This window comes from Prosopis cineraria, unplaced genomic scaffold, assembly GCF_029017545.1.
Source record: "Prosopis cineraria cultivar Desert tree isolate PC_DT_omini unplaced genomic scaffold, ASM2901754v1 PC7, whole genome shotgun sequence".
Lineage (NCBI taxonomy): Eukaryota > Viridiplantae > Streptophyta > Magnoliopsida > Fabales > Fabaceae > Prosopis > Prosopis cineraria.
In genome coordinates this window covers 26,251,508-26,266,550 of record NW_026555338.1, presented here as the reverse complement: position 1 = coordinate 26,266,550, position 15,043 = coordinate 26,251,508, and the positions used below count along the sequence as shown (strand labels likewise).

The 15,043-nt window shown below is 37.7% G+C and overlaps 1 protein-coding gene across 2 annotated transcripts; it reads left to right on the top strand.

The window, feature by feature from the left end:
• Positions 1-240: 240 nt before the first annotated feature.
• LOC129315073 (transcription elongation factor SPT6 homolog) lies at positions 241-13,827 on the top strand. 2 transcript variants are annotated; one of them, XM_054958589.1, is made up of 17 exons: positions 241-405; positions 505-591; positions 1,331-1,436; positions 1,515-1,602; positions 1,691-1,766; positions 1,906-2,023; positions 2,110-2,332; positions 2,425-2,625; positions 2,716-2,838; positions 3,035-3,415; positions 3,498-3,608; positions 3,687-4,469; positions 5,588-5,729; positions 5,841-6,997; positions 7,138-7,344; positions 9,523-9,886; positions 11,767-13,827. In XM_054958589.1, exons 1-17 carry the CDS (start codon positions 366-368, stop codon positions 13,653-13,655), a joined length of 6,096 nt encoding a protein of 2,031 aa, XP_054814564.1. In that variant the 5' UTR covers positions 241-365; the 3' UTR covers positions 13,656-13,827. The 2 variants fall into 2 exon arrangements, with proteins under 2 accessions (XP_054814564.1, XP_054814565.1); XM_054958590.1 differs by having other exon boundaries at positions 288-405; positions 470-591.
• Positions 13,828-15,043: the final 1,216 nt, after the last annotated feature.

Here is a 15,043-nt window from a genome sequence, read left to right as displayed (position 1 = left end):
TAGCTCCCAACTGTGTCCCTGAGACCACGCCACGTAAACCAAGGAATCCCGATCTCTCCAACACTAAACGTGACATGGCGCCGTGGAAAGGGCGGAAAAAGATTAAACAAGGGGACAGTGGCATTCCCGTAAATTCCTCAGATGCCAAAGGGCATATCATCAAATTCGTTCCTATTTTTATTTTTCTTTTTTTTTATACAACTATTTTTCCCCCTTCTCCTGCTGTAATCTACTCACTTTTTCTGTTTTGCATTTTGCGCTGGTCGCTTCGCTTGATCTCCAGTCGCTACCCACTATTTCCGCCCACGCATTTTCGTTGTTCAGTACTCTTCAGGGCTTAGTGGTTTCTGCTCGCTGAAACAGCCATGGGAAGGCGAAGAAAATCGCTTTCCGTCGAAGAACGAGGTCGAATTTATCACAATGAACCTTCTCTTGTCATGTGTATTTTTGATCGGATTGCATTTTTCAGGGTTTTGATCGTTCATTCGGGTTTACATCTTGCAGAGAGAGTTCTACAGAAAGGGAAAATGAAAGAACAAGCTATCACAGTGGAAGACGACGACGAGGGTGACGAAGAAGAATTAGAAGATGGTAATGCACTAAAAATCAGCGCCCTCTTGTGCAAATATTTAATCCTGAACTTTAAACTTGAGCTTCATTCCTCTTTTCGTTGTTCCTCTTCCTTTCTTTCGTCCTTGGTTTTACCTTTGGCTCTCTATAATGCGCAGTAAGTCTTTTGATGTAACATTAGTGGACATTCCCTTTTTGTTTTTGTTTTTTTGGTTTTTACAGGATTAAGGAAGTCGCCGTTGTTAATTTCAAAATGCTTTTTTTCAGTTCAAGCTTAACTTTAAGAAACTCAATAAAGCATTTTCCCCGAAATTTGAGATTAATATGGAATTATGAGAGGCTTCTCTTTTTCATTGCATGCGTCGGCGGGATTTTCTGGCGATATCTTAAGGCTGCAAAATTGCGGGATATTTTGACCTATTGCTTGATGTCGCGGTGAGGCGTGATAAGTTAAATCATAACGTTACTGTGTATTATCATGGGATTATATTTTGCATGATTCATTTTTAAGGTAGCTTATATTTTGGTTTTGCAGTCAACTCTTCGTTTTATTTCTTTCCTCCCTCAGCTCTCTCAATCTTTTAGTTTCTGCTTTCAAGCTATCGCTTTGTAGCTTTTTTCGGTTTCTTCGTTTTTTTTTTCCGACCTTAGTCTGTGTATATCGTGTACTGATAAGCCCCGGAGAACTTATTACACTTAACTTTTTTTTTTTTTTAAAAATCATCTAATGACTTCTTTTTTCCCTCACTTGGTGACGCAGAGGATGATTTGGATAACTTTGAGGATGATGGATTTATCGTTGGTTTTGATGAAGAAGAGGAGGAAGACAATCCACAAGAAACGCAAGAGCCGAAAAAGAAGAAGCGGTTCATTTCCCTTCTTACCCTGCAATGCAATTCTATATATGTTACTCGACACTGATTGCTCTTCGCTAACTATTTCAGAAAACCATCAAATTGCATTGTTCTTGATGATGATGATCTTGAGCTAATTCGTGAAAACAAAAACTTGGGCATTAATCAGGAAGAATTTGTAAGCATTTGCATTTGCTTTGTTTTGATTTCTTGCTCTGTGTGTTTGCAACAAATTGCTTCTTTATGATTCATTGATTTTGTCCTAGGGCAATGAACAGTTTAAGAGGCTTAAAAAGGCTGGCACAGAAAGTGAGAAAAAGGGACGGTCTTCGGAATTCTTAAGTATGTTGCCTCTCCCCCTTTTTTTGGGGCAAATTTCCAATGATGATCTGTGATAGCTTTTCACTGACGGTTTTACTTTTTGCTTGAGTTCTTGGCGCCATTCTTTTGTTGACTAGTCATAAAATGTTTGGTTTTCCAGGATCACTTTTTGATGATAATGTTGAAGATGACCAGCATGTATCTGATGATTCAGAGGATGACATGGAAGATTTCATAGTGGATGAAGAGGATGCGTATGGGGAGAAAGATACGTTCAGGTATGTTGTAGTTAACATCAATGCGGTTGAATTTACTAATAATTTAAATTTAAATATTTACTCACTATCTTCACGGTATAACTCAGACAAGGGAAGCTTAGTGAATCCAAGAAGTCGTCGTTACAGCTAAATGAAGCCAAATATACTTTTGGCACAGGTGTTCCACTACCAGAACATTGCAAGGAAGTTCCATTTGCATCCGTCGAGACTGATGAGTGTTACAAGTCTGAGTCACTGGTTCTGACAGAAGTGAATGTAACTGGAAAGTGTAACTCTTTAGATGATATAGACATACCTGAGAGGATGCAGGTCCTGGTTTCAAATTTATTCTAGTTTCAACTTGTTAATTGTAACCATACTGTTGCGATTTAATTTTAATCAGCTAATAGATTTTCAAACAGGTATTTGAGGACATGATGGGATCAATTCCGTGTGACATAAAGAGTATAGAAGAAGAAAGTTCTTGGATTCTTAGTCAACTTGATTCAAATCCATTGTTTAGTGAGAAACGAGAAGAGGATGAATCATGCAGACTGCGTGCTAGAATAAAGAGGGAAGATATTGTGAGGTTTTTGGAATTGAATCATGTGAAGAAATATGACGTAAGTGGTAGTGTGGTTTTTAATTACAGTTTTGGTTATCTCTGTGAATAGAGGTCCTTAATTTTTTGACGTTCTTTTTTTATGTTTTAGATACCATTTATTGCAATGTACCGGAAGGAACAGTGCCTCAGTCTTCTGGAAGATCCAGAGCAGGATGAAGCAGGGAGAACAGTAGAAGATATTGAGAGAAAGCCTCAGCTGAAATGGCACAAGGTGATCATTAACATCATGTGTTTTATTATTGGATTTTATGGCCTAAACATTGAGTTCACCTCAATGTCTCAGTTATGGGTATTAGGTAGTATTGTCCAGGACGAAAGGTAGGTTGTGGAAATAACAAAGTAATTCATTGGATAAATTAATGCCTATGCTATTGATGGGAAACTTTTTCTTTTTTTAATGGGTGTAGGTACTTTGGATAATCAGGGAATTGGATAAAAAATGGTTGCTTCTTCAGAAGCGAAAGAGTGTTCTCATGACATCCTATAACAATCGTTTTCATGAAGGATGCCAAACGGCTCTCTCTGATGAAAAAGCCATTTTCAACCAGCAGCTTTCTGAAACTATCACCAATATGCTCAAGTCAGCAGAATCAGATAGAGAGATTGATGATATCGAACTGAAGTTTAATTTACATTTTCCTCCGGTTGAAGGGTTCTTGGATGTCGGTTATAAAAGGCCTGTGAAGGAGTCTTTATATTCTAAATGCAGTGTGGCAGGTCTATGGTTGCTTGCAAGAAAATTTGGGAGCTCCGAGAAATTTGGGTTGCTAATTACTCCTGAGAAAGTGGTAACCTTTTGCCATTTATCTTGTGCATCTCTGTTTTTGTGCATGTGCGCGCTTTGCAGTAACTGAGATTATTCCACAACAGGGAATGGAGAATCATGAGGATCCTGAGGAATCTCCTGAGGAGTTAGCTTCGATATACAAGCGTGCAACATTTGAAACTCCAGAATTTGTGCTTGAAGGCGCTAGGCACATGGTCTGCTATCAATTTGGTTCTGCATAACCCTGGAGTCAATCTAGCTTACTTTACTAATAGATAATTTTCTTTCTCTAGGCTGCAGTGGAGATCAGCAGTGAGATGTCATTGAGGAAATATGTTCGCAGCATATATATGAATAGTGCTCTACTTTCAACTGGCCCTACATTGAAAGGAAATAGAACAATAGATAAACATCATCAATTAGCAAGTGTCAAGTGGCTACAGGACAAACCCCTCACAAAGTTCAAGGATGCCCAGTGGTTTGTCATTCAAAATGCTGAGAAAGAGGAGCTTCTTCAAGTTAAAATAAGGTTGCCTGATCGTGTTCTATCTGAATTAATAAATGCTTGCAATGATGTTTATCTCAACCACAGTGAACGTACGTCTGCTCAGCTTTGGAATGAACAGCGTAAGTCAATTGTGCAGGATGCTATTTCAAATTTTCTTCTGCCATCTATGGAGAAGGAAGCACGAGAATTATTGACTGCTAAGGCCAAAAACTGGTTAATAATGGAGTATGGGAGGGAATTATGGAACAGAGTCTGTGTGGCACCATATCAATGCAGGGGCAATGCCACTGCACAAGAGAAGGGTGCTGGTGGTGCTTCCAAAGTCATGGCCTGTTGTTGGGGAATTGGAAAGCCGGGCACTGCATTTGTGATGTTGGATTCTAAAGGCGAATTGGTTGATGTGATCCATGCTGGGTCACTTACTCTACGATCACAGAATATAAATGATCAGCAGCGGAGGAAAAATGATCAACAGCGACTTCTTAAGTTCCTAACAAATCATCAACCACAAGTAATTGTTATCGGAGCTAATGCATCCTGTATACGGTTGAGAGATGACATTAACGAGGTAAGCTAATTCGTTAACTCCATTTGGTCCACTTTTCCTATCTCATCAGTTCTCCTGATAATATATATTCTACAATATAGTTTTTACTTAAAAATCGATCAGTTTTTCATTTGGAATGATAAAGATTTTCTTACCTCTAGTCTACCAATGAGATCCCTTGGATTCTGTTTGAAAATTTGCTTTTCCTCCTGATCATTGTCATGTTGTGTTTATGTAAAACTTGATAAGTGGATGCTGCCAGAAGAAGCATAACATATTCTCTTCCTGACTCTGTATAATTAATAATGATGTTTCTGACCTATAAGTAGTTAGGGATCAATTATGCAATTATAAATAATTTACACTGGAGACTTAAATGCAGCGACTTTCATTCTGTACCTTCTCTTTCTAGTACTTCCAATATCAAATTTATCACTTCCAATGTCTGTTCCTTTTCTGAGTTGAAGGCTCAATATTGTTTTCTGCTTCCAAAATATTAGCAATTCAAATCGATCTGTAATTCCACAACATATGTTCGGGAAATTCTTTTAATTAATTTTAGACAACTTGTCCTATAAAGTTATATTTGCTATAGTTACATGCTAACCTGGTGCCTGTGTTGTCAACTCCAAATTTATAGGTCAATGAACCTACTGTTAGCAATAACCGAAGTTTAGAGAAGCTGAATTAAAAAAAAAAATTCAATCCTAATTCCTATGAGGCATGAGTATTGCTGTAGACATGAGATTTGATGCTGATTGCGGACATGTGACGGAACATTTGAGGTGTCTTCATCTAGATTAAAGTAGATTTAGTTCATAGTGTCTATAACAAGTATTTGATGGTTGTTGGACCTGGTTCTTTTTTCTTGAAATGTGTATGTTTCATTGGGGTCTCAATCTTTTCTTTGTTTTTTAACTGTCTTCATAAATTTTAATTTCTGTTTTCAAAATTGTATGCGTTTCTCAATCACATATGGAATCTACTAGCTATTCTTTGTAAAAAAATATTAATAAGTTAGCAGCTTTTTTGGTGAAAACAGATGAAAGTTTTCTGTTGTTAGTGTTACTTATATATGCATGTTTATGGTCAGTACGCCTTATGATTCATGGAAATATTAATTTTTTTTTTCCAATCAGATTATTTCAGTGATGCGGGGGGAAAATCCTGAAGATGTCAGTCAGGAGATGAAAGGACTAACAATAGTTTTAGGGGATGAAAGCTTGCCTCGCCTTTATGAAGATTCGGAAATTTCTGAGGACCAGCTTCCCAGACAACAAGGCAATTGATCGTTTTCTTTTCTTATGATTTCATTTCTTTACTCTCTTTATTTTTTTTTTTTAAATAACATGTTTCCTTGGTCATGGTTTTTCCGTTCTTGAGATGATATAGGCATTGTGAAGAGGGCAGTGGCTCTTGGACGTTACCTTCTAAATCCATTGGCAATGGTTGCAACACTCTGTGGGTTCAAAAAGGAGCTTTTATCTTGGAAGCTGAATCCTTTGGAGCAATTTCTAACACGTGATGATAAGTTAGAGATAATTGAATGGGTCATGGTAGATATCACCAACCAAGTAGGCGTGGATGTAAATTTGGTTATCGGCCATAATTGGCTTTCTGCTCCATTGCAATTTGTTTCTGGTCTTGGACCCAAAAAAGCTGACATTCTGTGTAGAGAATTACTTGGAACAACTCTGGGAGATAGGAAGTATTTGAGTAAATGTAGTCTGAACTCAATGAGGATTTTCTGGAATGCAGTTGGCTTTTTAAAGGTGTCATGTAATGAACCAATCTTTGCTGATACCGTTGCTAACATTCTGGATCGTACAAGAGTTCATCCTGAGTCTTATCATCTTGCTGAGGAATTCGCAAGAGCTGTATATAGACACAATAATCCAGATTCTGATGCTACCCAAGTGAATGCAATTGAAATTTTGCAGGATGAACCTAACCTGCTACAAACTTTTGATGTGAATGATTATGCAGCTAGACTGGAAGTAGAAACAGGAGAATGTAAAAGAGAGACTCTCTATGATATAAAGGAAGAATTTCTTGATGGATTTAAAGATCCCCGGATACCTTATAGGGAACCTACTCAGGATGAGGAGTTCTTGATGATGACTAGAGAAACTGGGGATGTACCTATTGAGGGGAAGAGAGTTCAGGCAACAGTTCGTAATGTGCAGTCAAAGCAAGCATTTTGCATACTTGACTCTGGATTGGCTGCAGTATTGCTTAAGGAAGATTTTTCAGATGAAACTGATGATATATTTTTAACGGATAAATTGTGTGAAGGTGCTGTGCTTAATTGCAAGATCAAATTAATTGACAAGAACAGATACCGGGTGCATTTGACATGTAAACCAAGTGAGTTGAAGAGTGATGGTGAGCAAAGTTTCCAAGACATGGATCCTTATTACTGTGAAGGAAAAATTTTACCGAGTCAATCAGGGGAAATAAACAAGGAGGAGCTTGTAAATAAACATTTCAAGTCCAGGATGATTTCTCATCCCCATTTTCAAAATATAACTGCTGATCTAGCGAAAGAGGTACATTTTTTTTGGTGTTTAATAGTTAATAGTTTGGTTAGTTATCTACGTTTTGCTCAATGTCTTAGGTCAGTTGTTTTCTATGTTAGAATGTTTTTAGATTTTGACTGGCGGTGTCTTAATTTTTTTCTGTTTTGTAGTTCCTTGCAGATAAAGCTGTTGGCCACTATATTTTTCACCCAAGCGGTAGTTGTCTGTGGAAATTAACCTTATCTCTTAAAATTTTTGATGGACTTTGTGTGCACAAAGACATTGTTGAAGGTGGAAAAGCTCCAGATATGAAAAGCATGCTTGCACTTGGGAAGACATTAAGGATAGGAGAAGAAATATTTGAGGACATAGACAAGGTCAACTTCCTTAATATTTCAGGAAATATCTGGGATTCATTATATTATATGCTGTTCTTTGTGTGTTATGATAAATGAAGTTGCTGATCTGTTTCAGACTTATCTCATGGATCAGACTCTTGGTTCTGTTTTTGTTAGAAGTGTTCAGGGAACCAACCAACCAAACTGCCAAGTGATAAGTCACCTGTGTGGAATAAAACTGAGACTAACACACTAGCTCCCATATACAAACTTCAGTGACATGTTACTCCGAGTTTGCACTTGCAACCTTATCGAATATTCTAACACAACTTTATACATTGGACATGCTCTTACATCTCACCTTTCACTCCACTACATGTTCACCCTTACACCCTCTCCACCCCTTCTCCCCATCAGACAATTATTGCAATTGTTTTGTTGAACTATTGGTTATCACTTATTTATAGCTGTTTTGATATGTATTATCTTGGTATGTATTTTTATTAAATGCATTATAATTGATATCAAAATACTAACAAACTTTAAAAACAGTAAAGCAGGAGTTAAAAACAAACTAAATTGCAATCAATGGTCCAATTTCAGAATTTCTTATGGGTTATTTGGGTTTCCTAATTTTAGATTCAGTAGAGATCAGTTTGGTTTGAGTTTCTAGCATCGAACTAATTCATGTACAACCTTAGAGTTCTTTTATACTGTATCCAATAAAGCAAATTATTCACGATTTCAAGTTCTAGTGGCTTTTGGACACTGACTTGGGAAAAATAATTATTTTTCTCCGTTTGGTGACAATGCCCTGGGAGGAAATTCAATTTTCACTAGTTGTATTAAGCATTTATAGAGGGATTAAACTCATGAGCCACACAATGAAATTGTGGGAGAAAGTAATTGAGCATAGGTTGAGATTGGAGACAAGTATTTCTGAGAATCAATTTGGTTTTATGCCAGGTAGATCAACTACAGAGGCGATTTATCTACTAAGGGGATTAATGGAAAAGTATCGTTGTAAAGATAAAGATCTACACATGGTTTTTATTGATTTGGAAAAAGCTTATGACCGTATACCAAGAGAAGTGCTTTGGAAAGCGTTGGAAAAAAAGGGAGTACGGATTGCTTATATTAAAGCCATACAAGATATGTATGAGGGGGTAAAAACTAGTATAAGAACGCCTAGTGGTCAAACAAAGGATTTTCCTATAAAGATTGGGCTACATCAGGGATCATCTCTGAGTCCTTATTTGTTCAACTTGATTTTAAATGTTTTGACGGAACATATTCAAGAGGAAATCCCGAAATGTATGCTCTTCGCGGATGATATAGTTCTTATAGCAGAGACAAGAGAAGAGGTTAATTGCAAACTTGAGTTATGGAGGAGGACATTGGAGTCGAAAGGTTTTCGTCTGAGTAGAAGTAAGACGGAATATTTATATTGTAAATTTGATAAAGGACTATTCGAAAATAATTTGGAAGTAAAATTGGGAGATCAAATTATACCTCAAGTGGAAAAGTTTAGATATTTGGGAGCCATTATCCAAAATGATGGCGAAATCAGTGGAGATATTTCACATAGAATTCAAGCTGGGTGGTTTAATTGGAGAAAAGCTAAAGGAGTTATTTGTGACCGTAAGGTGCCTAATAAACTTAAAGGAAAGTTTTATCGTACTGCTATCAGACCGGCAATGTTATATAGTAGTGAATGCTGGGCTCTAACGGGACAGCAAGAGCATAAAGTTGGAGTAGCAGAGATGAGAATGTTACGATGGATGTGCGGACATACACGTAAAGATAAAATTCGAAATGAGCACATACGTGAAAAAGTGAGGGTGGCACCTATTGAGGAAAAAATGGTAGAAAATCGGTTGAGATGGTTTGGGCATGTACAAAGAAGACCAAGGGAGGCACCAGTGAGAAGAGTGGAACATATAACTTTGAGTCCGATTAAGAGAGGTAGAGGAAGGCCTAAGAGAACACTCTTGGAAGTTGTTGAACGTGATCTCTTAATTAATAATATTTCTAAAAGCTTAATAAATGATAGAGCACAATGGCGTCTTGCAATCCATGTAGCCGACCCCACCTAGTGGGATAAAGGCTTGTTGTTGTTGTTGTTGTTGTTTTGTATTAAGCATTTGTTCTTCTTAATTAACACTTTTGAATTTGTCTCGACTTCTTACATCATTATTTTCCCTGGGATGTTTATAGGTTGTGGAACGCTTTGTCAATCCATTGGTGGTTAATCTGAAAGCGATGCTGAATCACAAAAAATTTAAGGGTTCAAAAGCTGAGGTTGACGAGTTACTGAAAAAGGAGAAGGAAGAATATCCAAAAAGGATAGTATATGCTTTTGCAATTTCATTTGAGCATCCTGGCACTTTCATCTTGACTTACATTAAAAGTACAACTCTGCGTCATGAGTTTATTGGTATTCATCCTAAAGGATTCAAATTTAGGAAGCAATTATTTGATAACATCGAGCAGCTGGTGTCATACTTCCAGGATCATATCAATGACAGTATTTTACCAGGAAGAAAACCGATCATAGATGGTTCATGGGAGAAGTCCACAGGTATATACTGGATTATCTTAATTTCTTAATTGAGTTATTTGATCTAAAAGCTGTAATTTTTTAGAACTAAATTTTTATCAGCACGTTACTGTTCATTTGCCACCATTGAATTTGCTCTTGGCACATGGATTCTGCTTAGCACCTAATATGGCAGCTAAATGAAATTCAAATGAAATATCATGCCGTCTTGATTCAGTCAAATGAAATTCAGTTGGAAAACAACTCAATATGGTGGCATTTGATTTACTTTCCCATGGCTCAACACCTCACCATTTACTTGCCACCCTCATACTTGCTTCTGACATGGTTCTTTTTATGTGCACCAAAATGAAATGCTAACAGTGCCAAATTAAGTTTTGTTTTGCTCAGCCAAATGAAATTAAATAGGAGCAGCTTGGTTTCGTGCCATTTAATGTTGATTTCATGGCTTTGACACATCATAATGCACGTTACTTTATTTTCCGTTAATCATAATACTTGACACATTTATTTGCCCTCAAAGCTATGAAAATAAATGAGTCAAGGCATGGGAAGTATTATGTGTCAAGTGAAAGAATTTAAAGAATGAATATGAAACAGAAATCTAGTCAAAAATATATACACTAAAAAATATAAAATATTTGATTTTTTCTCATGTTCGTATTTTGAAAGTCAAGGTAATACAAATAATCGGAAACTTATTCCAACCAAATTCTTTATTCTTTCTAAAATTTTGATGAACTGGCTCTTATGAAAAACAATTTGAAAAAAGCAAGTTGGCCGCTAAAACTACAATTGGGATTTTTTTTGGAGGTTGAATGCAGTTACTAATTCATGATCTATCATGTACAGAATGAAGCTTTGAAAATAAATGAGTCAAGGCATGGGAAGTATTACGTGTCAAGTGAAAGAATTTTGAGGGTAAATAAATGTGTCAAGTATTATGATTAACGGAAAATAAAGTAATGTGCATTATGATGTGTTAAAGCTATGAAATCCTCATTAAATGGCATGAATACGTAATCGTTTGGTCCCTTTTTTAATTCGTTTTCAATCTACATAAGTTAGTCAATTTACAAAACTAAAGTTTTTCTTTCAATATAATACATGAAAATTTACAATTTAGCTTTTACGCCTCTTTGACTTAGCCTTTATATTCATTTTGAAATCTTTGGATCATTTATAAGTCACTCCATGAGTTTTTATGCATATCAATCGTGTTACAAATATTTACATATGCATGCACATAAAAAAAAAAAAAATAGGGAATGTCACAGTAGCTGTGCACAACTCAATATGTACGATGTCATAAGTTTTACAAATTGGGGGATGATTGACGTCAGGTTGATCTCAGCAAGCTTTGAATTTAAACTTAAAAGTGAGTTGAATAGGTTCCTCTTTCGCCCAAAAAAAAAAAAAACAGAGATGAATAGGTTCCTCCACCTAAGGTTGAGAAATTCTTGTCATTCAAGAAGTATGAGGCAATTGTTTCAAAGAATTATTTTTGCATGTCGATAACATTAGATAAATGGGCATCTTAGTAGTTCTCATCTCTGTAGGTTGTCTCTTCATCTGAAAATTGTCATCGTAGCTCCTGTCATCTTAAGTCATTGCAATCATATCATCTTAAATCATTAATCGTTAAATGTATGTATTTTTCAGCATTGGGAATAAATTTACATGTTACTGTGCAAGGTTCAAAATACTTATTTACAATATAATACTGCTTTCCTATTGTCAGTATATTATAGATTGAGCTCGAATTTCAATTTCCATGGATAGATCAAAATACTTTGAAACCAGAATCTAGATTAAAATTCCTCCTCAATGGCCGCTTACTCCTTTCTTTGTATCTATGAATCTGCATTTTTAATTTATCTTATTTCATTTATGCCTCTCAGACAATAATGGGGGAGATGGCCGTGGCCGCGGACGTGGCCGTGGACGTGGACGTGGCTTTGGTCGCGGACGCGGACGCGGATGCAGTGAAAGTGGAATGCAAAATGCTGGTAGGGATGAAAATGCATGGGGTCAGAGCCAAGGTTATGATGGAAAACGTGAATCTGAAATGACCGATAGTTTATGGGGCAGTGCTTCAAATGACCACACTACTGGTAGTAATGGATGGTCTAACAAAAGCAACCAAGGTGATGAATGCAATAACAAAAGCTACAGTGGTGGATGGGGTAATGCTGGAACTGAAACTGACAACAACAATGGCGGCGGTTGGGCTAATACTAAGTCTTCTAGTTGGAAGGGTAACACAGGGAAGAGTTGGGGTGAAAGTGGTTCTGGTGGAGGCAATGACGGAGGAGCCACCTGGCAGCAGAGTAATTATGAGAGTGAGATGAATCCTGCTGATAACAATCATGGTGCCTTCAATGATGGTGGTTGGGAACAGGGGCGAGGGGACAGAGGAAGGGGAAGAAGAGGCCGAGGACGCGGGCGTGGACGTGGACGTGAAGGTAATAATGACAACTATAGTGGTGGCGGGTGGGGTGATACTGGAAATGATCATGGCGGCGGCGGCGGCGGCGGCTGGACTGATGCCAATTCTTCAGGAAGGGGAAGGGAAAGGGGAAGGAGAGGCAGAGGGGGCCGAGGTGACGGCCAAGGATGTGGACATGAAGGTGGTAATGATGACAGCTATAATGGTGGTGGATGGAGTTCGGATTGGGGAAATAATAAAGGGAAGAGTTGGAGTGAGAGTATTCTTGGCAGCGGCCCAGAACGCAATGAAAACAACTCTGGTGGTGGTTGGGGAGGTAGCAAAGGAAAGAGTTGGGGTAATGATGATGTGGGAGAAGGTAATAACAATGAAGGTGGTGGTTGGGGACAAGGCCAAGGACAGGGAAGAGGAAGGGCATGGAATAAAGGTGGTGATGATGGCTGGGGAAGCAGGGGTGGTAATGACAACAAAAGTGATAGTGGACAATGGAGCAATGCTGGAACCAATTACCCTAGTGGCAGTGGTGGTGGTGGTGGCGGCTGGGGAGGCAAAGGTAATAATGACAACAAGAGCTTTGGTGGACAATGGGGCAATGCTGGAACCAGTGGTGGCAGTGGCGGTGGCGGTTGGGGAGGCAGAGGTAATGATGACAAGAAAAGCCTTGGTGGACAATGGGGCAATGCTGGAACCAGTGGTGGAGGCGGCAGTGGTGGTTGGGGAGGCGGAGGTAATGATGACAACAAAAGCCTTGGTGGACAATGGGGCAACACTGGAACCAATCACTCTAGTGGCAGCGGCTGGGTAGGCAGAAGTGGTAATGAAAACAAAAGCGATGGTGGACGATGGGGCAATGCTGGAACCAATCACTCTAGCAGTGGCGGAGGCGGATGGGGAGGTGGAGGTAATGATGACAACAAAAGCCTTGGTGGACAATGGGGCAATGCTGGAACCAATCGCTCTAGCGGTGGTGGCTGGGGAGGCAGAGGTGTTAATGACAACAAAAGCAATGGTGGACAATGGGGCAACACTGGAACCAATCACTCTAGTCGAAGCGGCGGCGGCGGCGGCTGGAGAGGTGGAGGTGGAGGTGGTGATGACAACAAAAGTGATGGTGGCCAATGGGGCAATGCTGGAACCAATCACTCTAGTGGCAGTGGTGGTGCTGGTTGGGGAGGTGGAGGTAATGATGATAGCAAAAGCCTTGGTGGGCAACGGGGCAATGCTGGAACCAGTCACTCTAGCGGCGGCGGCTGGGGACGCGGAGGTAATGATGACAACAAAAGCAGCGGCTGGGTTAGTGCTCATTCTTCTGGTCAAGGTTGTTCTGATGGCGGCCGGTAACAAGAAAAGAAACTCAGATGGGGGCTGGGTTTGATGTTAAGGTAGGAACATAGGCACAGCTCTCATGACGAACATCCGACTTCACAAAGTATTTTGACAATCTTTTATGACTCTAACTGGAAACAAGAACTTAATTTCCTGTAGAAATGAATGACGTTATCATAGTTTTTCATATTGTCTTATTATCATGTCTGCCCTACTCTCTTGAACATATTGTCAACACCAGGTCTGTCTTTATTTGTCTGACTAGCTTAAGGTTAAAGTATTTTTTTAGTCTTTGAATCCTATCATTATTCATCAATAAAAAATTTATACAATAAACTTTTAAATATTGATAAAATATTATAAGTGTAATTGAAATTAATGGTGTTAGGATTAAAAAATTGAAAGGATATTTTATAAAATTAAAAGATTAAATTGAAATTTTATATAAAGTTAGAGGATTATGTTGTAGCCAAAAATCAATTAATTCACTTCTATCTTACATTCAGATGCAAATCCTACTTCCGGTTAAAAAAAAAAAAAGGTGTCAAATCCTACAATGTTCTGTAATCTGGAGCTCCCGTGTTGACAGTACTACTAGAATGCAGACTCTACATGTACAAGCTAAATTTTGGATTGAGAAGTTCTATCTGCTTGTTAATTTAGTCCAACACGATTGTGAGAGAAGCCAGATTCTACTTCGTCATCGAACTCTGAACATGCTCGATCTTCAGAAATATTTTGCATTTCTGATTCTGTTCCCTTAATCTTCCCTTTCAAATTCAGGGATATGTAAAATAGACACGTAAAATTTGTAATAATGAAAATAATAATGTGATGTTAATAATAACAATAATTTATTTTATAGCTTATGAGAAATTGACATTTGAAATTTTTTATTGTTAATATTGTGAATTCTAGATCCTTCATCTTCTAGAGTGGCCCAGCGTGAAAGCTATGCAGCAATTTTTGCATCTTCGTAATTAAAAGTGGATAATGCACTAATCTTTTTGCAAAGGTCTATGTATGTTAGTTTAATTTGTTAACATTAACAAGTGGAACGTTTCGTATTCTTCCAATTTTATCAAATATCAACGAAAGGACACAATGGGCGAGTTGGCTTCTCTTCAATTTTTTTCTCTCCACTTCCTATTCATTTCTCATCTCAATCATCAAATTCATTTTTGGATGGTTGATTTAATATTTTATAAAATTAATTTTTTAATTATTATTAAAACATTAAATTTATGAAAAAATAAATAAATTTAAGATATAATTAATTTTAGAAAAAATTAATCATTCGATCCTTGTGATTTTAACTCAGTTATAAACTAGTTTCTGAATTTTGACTCATTATAACTCAATTCCTAAAGTTTTGACTCAATTGTAAATCAGTTCTTGAACTT

Excerpts from the sequence above, each read along its gene's own strand:
- LOC129315073 (XM_054958589.1), top strand. The coding sequence starts at position 366 with ATGGGAAGGCGAAGAAAATCGCTTTCCGTCGAAGAACGAG. Across the intron at positions 1,603-1,690 it reads GCATTAATCAGGAAGAATTT|GGCAATGAACAGTTTAAGAG; the intron begins GTAAGCATTTGC and ends ATTTTGTCCTAG. Across the intron at positions 4,470-5,587 it reads TGAGAGATGACATTAACGAG|ATTATTTCAGTGATGCGGGG; the intron begins GTAAGCTAATTC and ends TTTTCCAATCAG.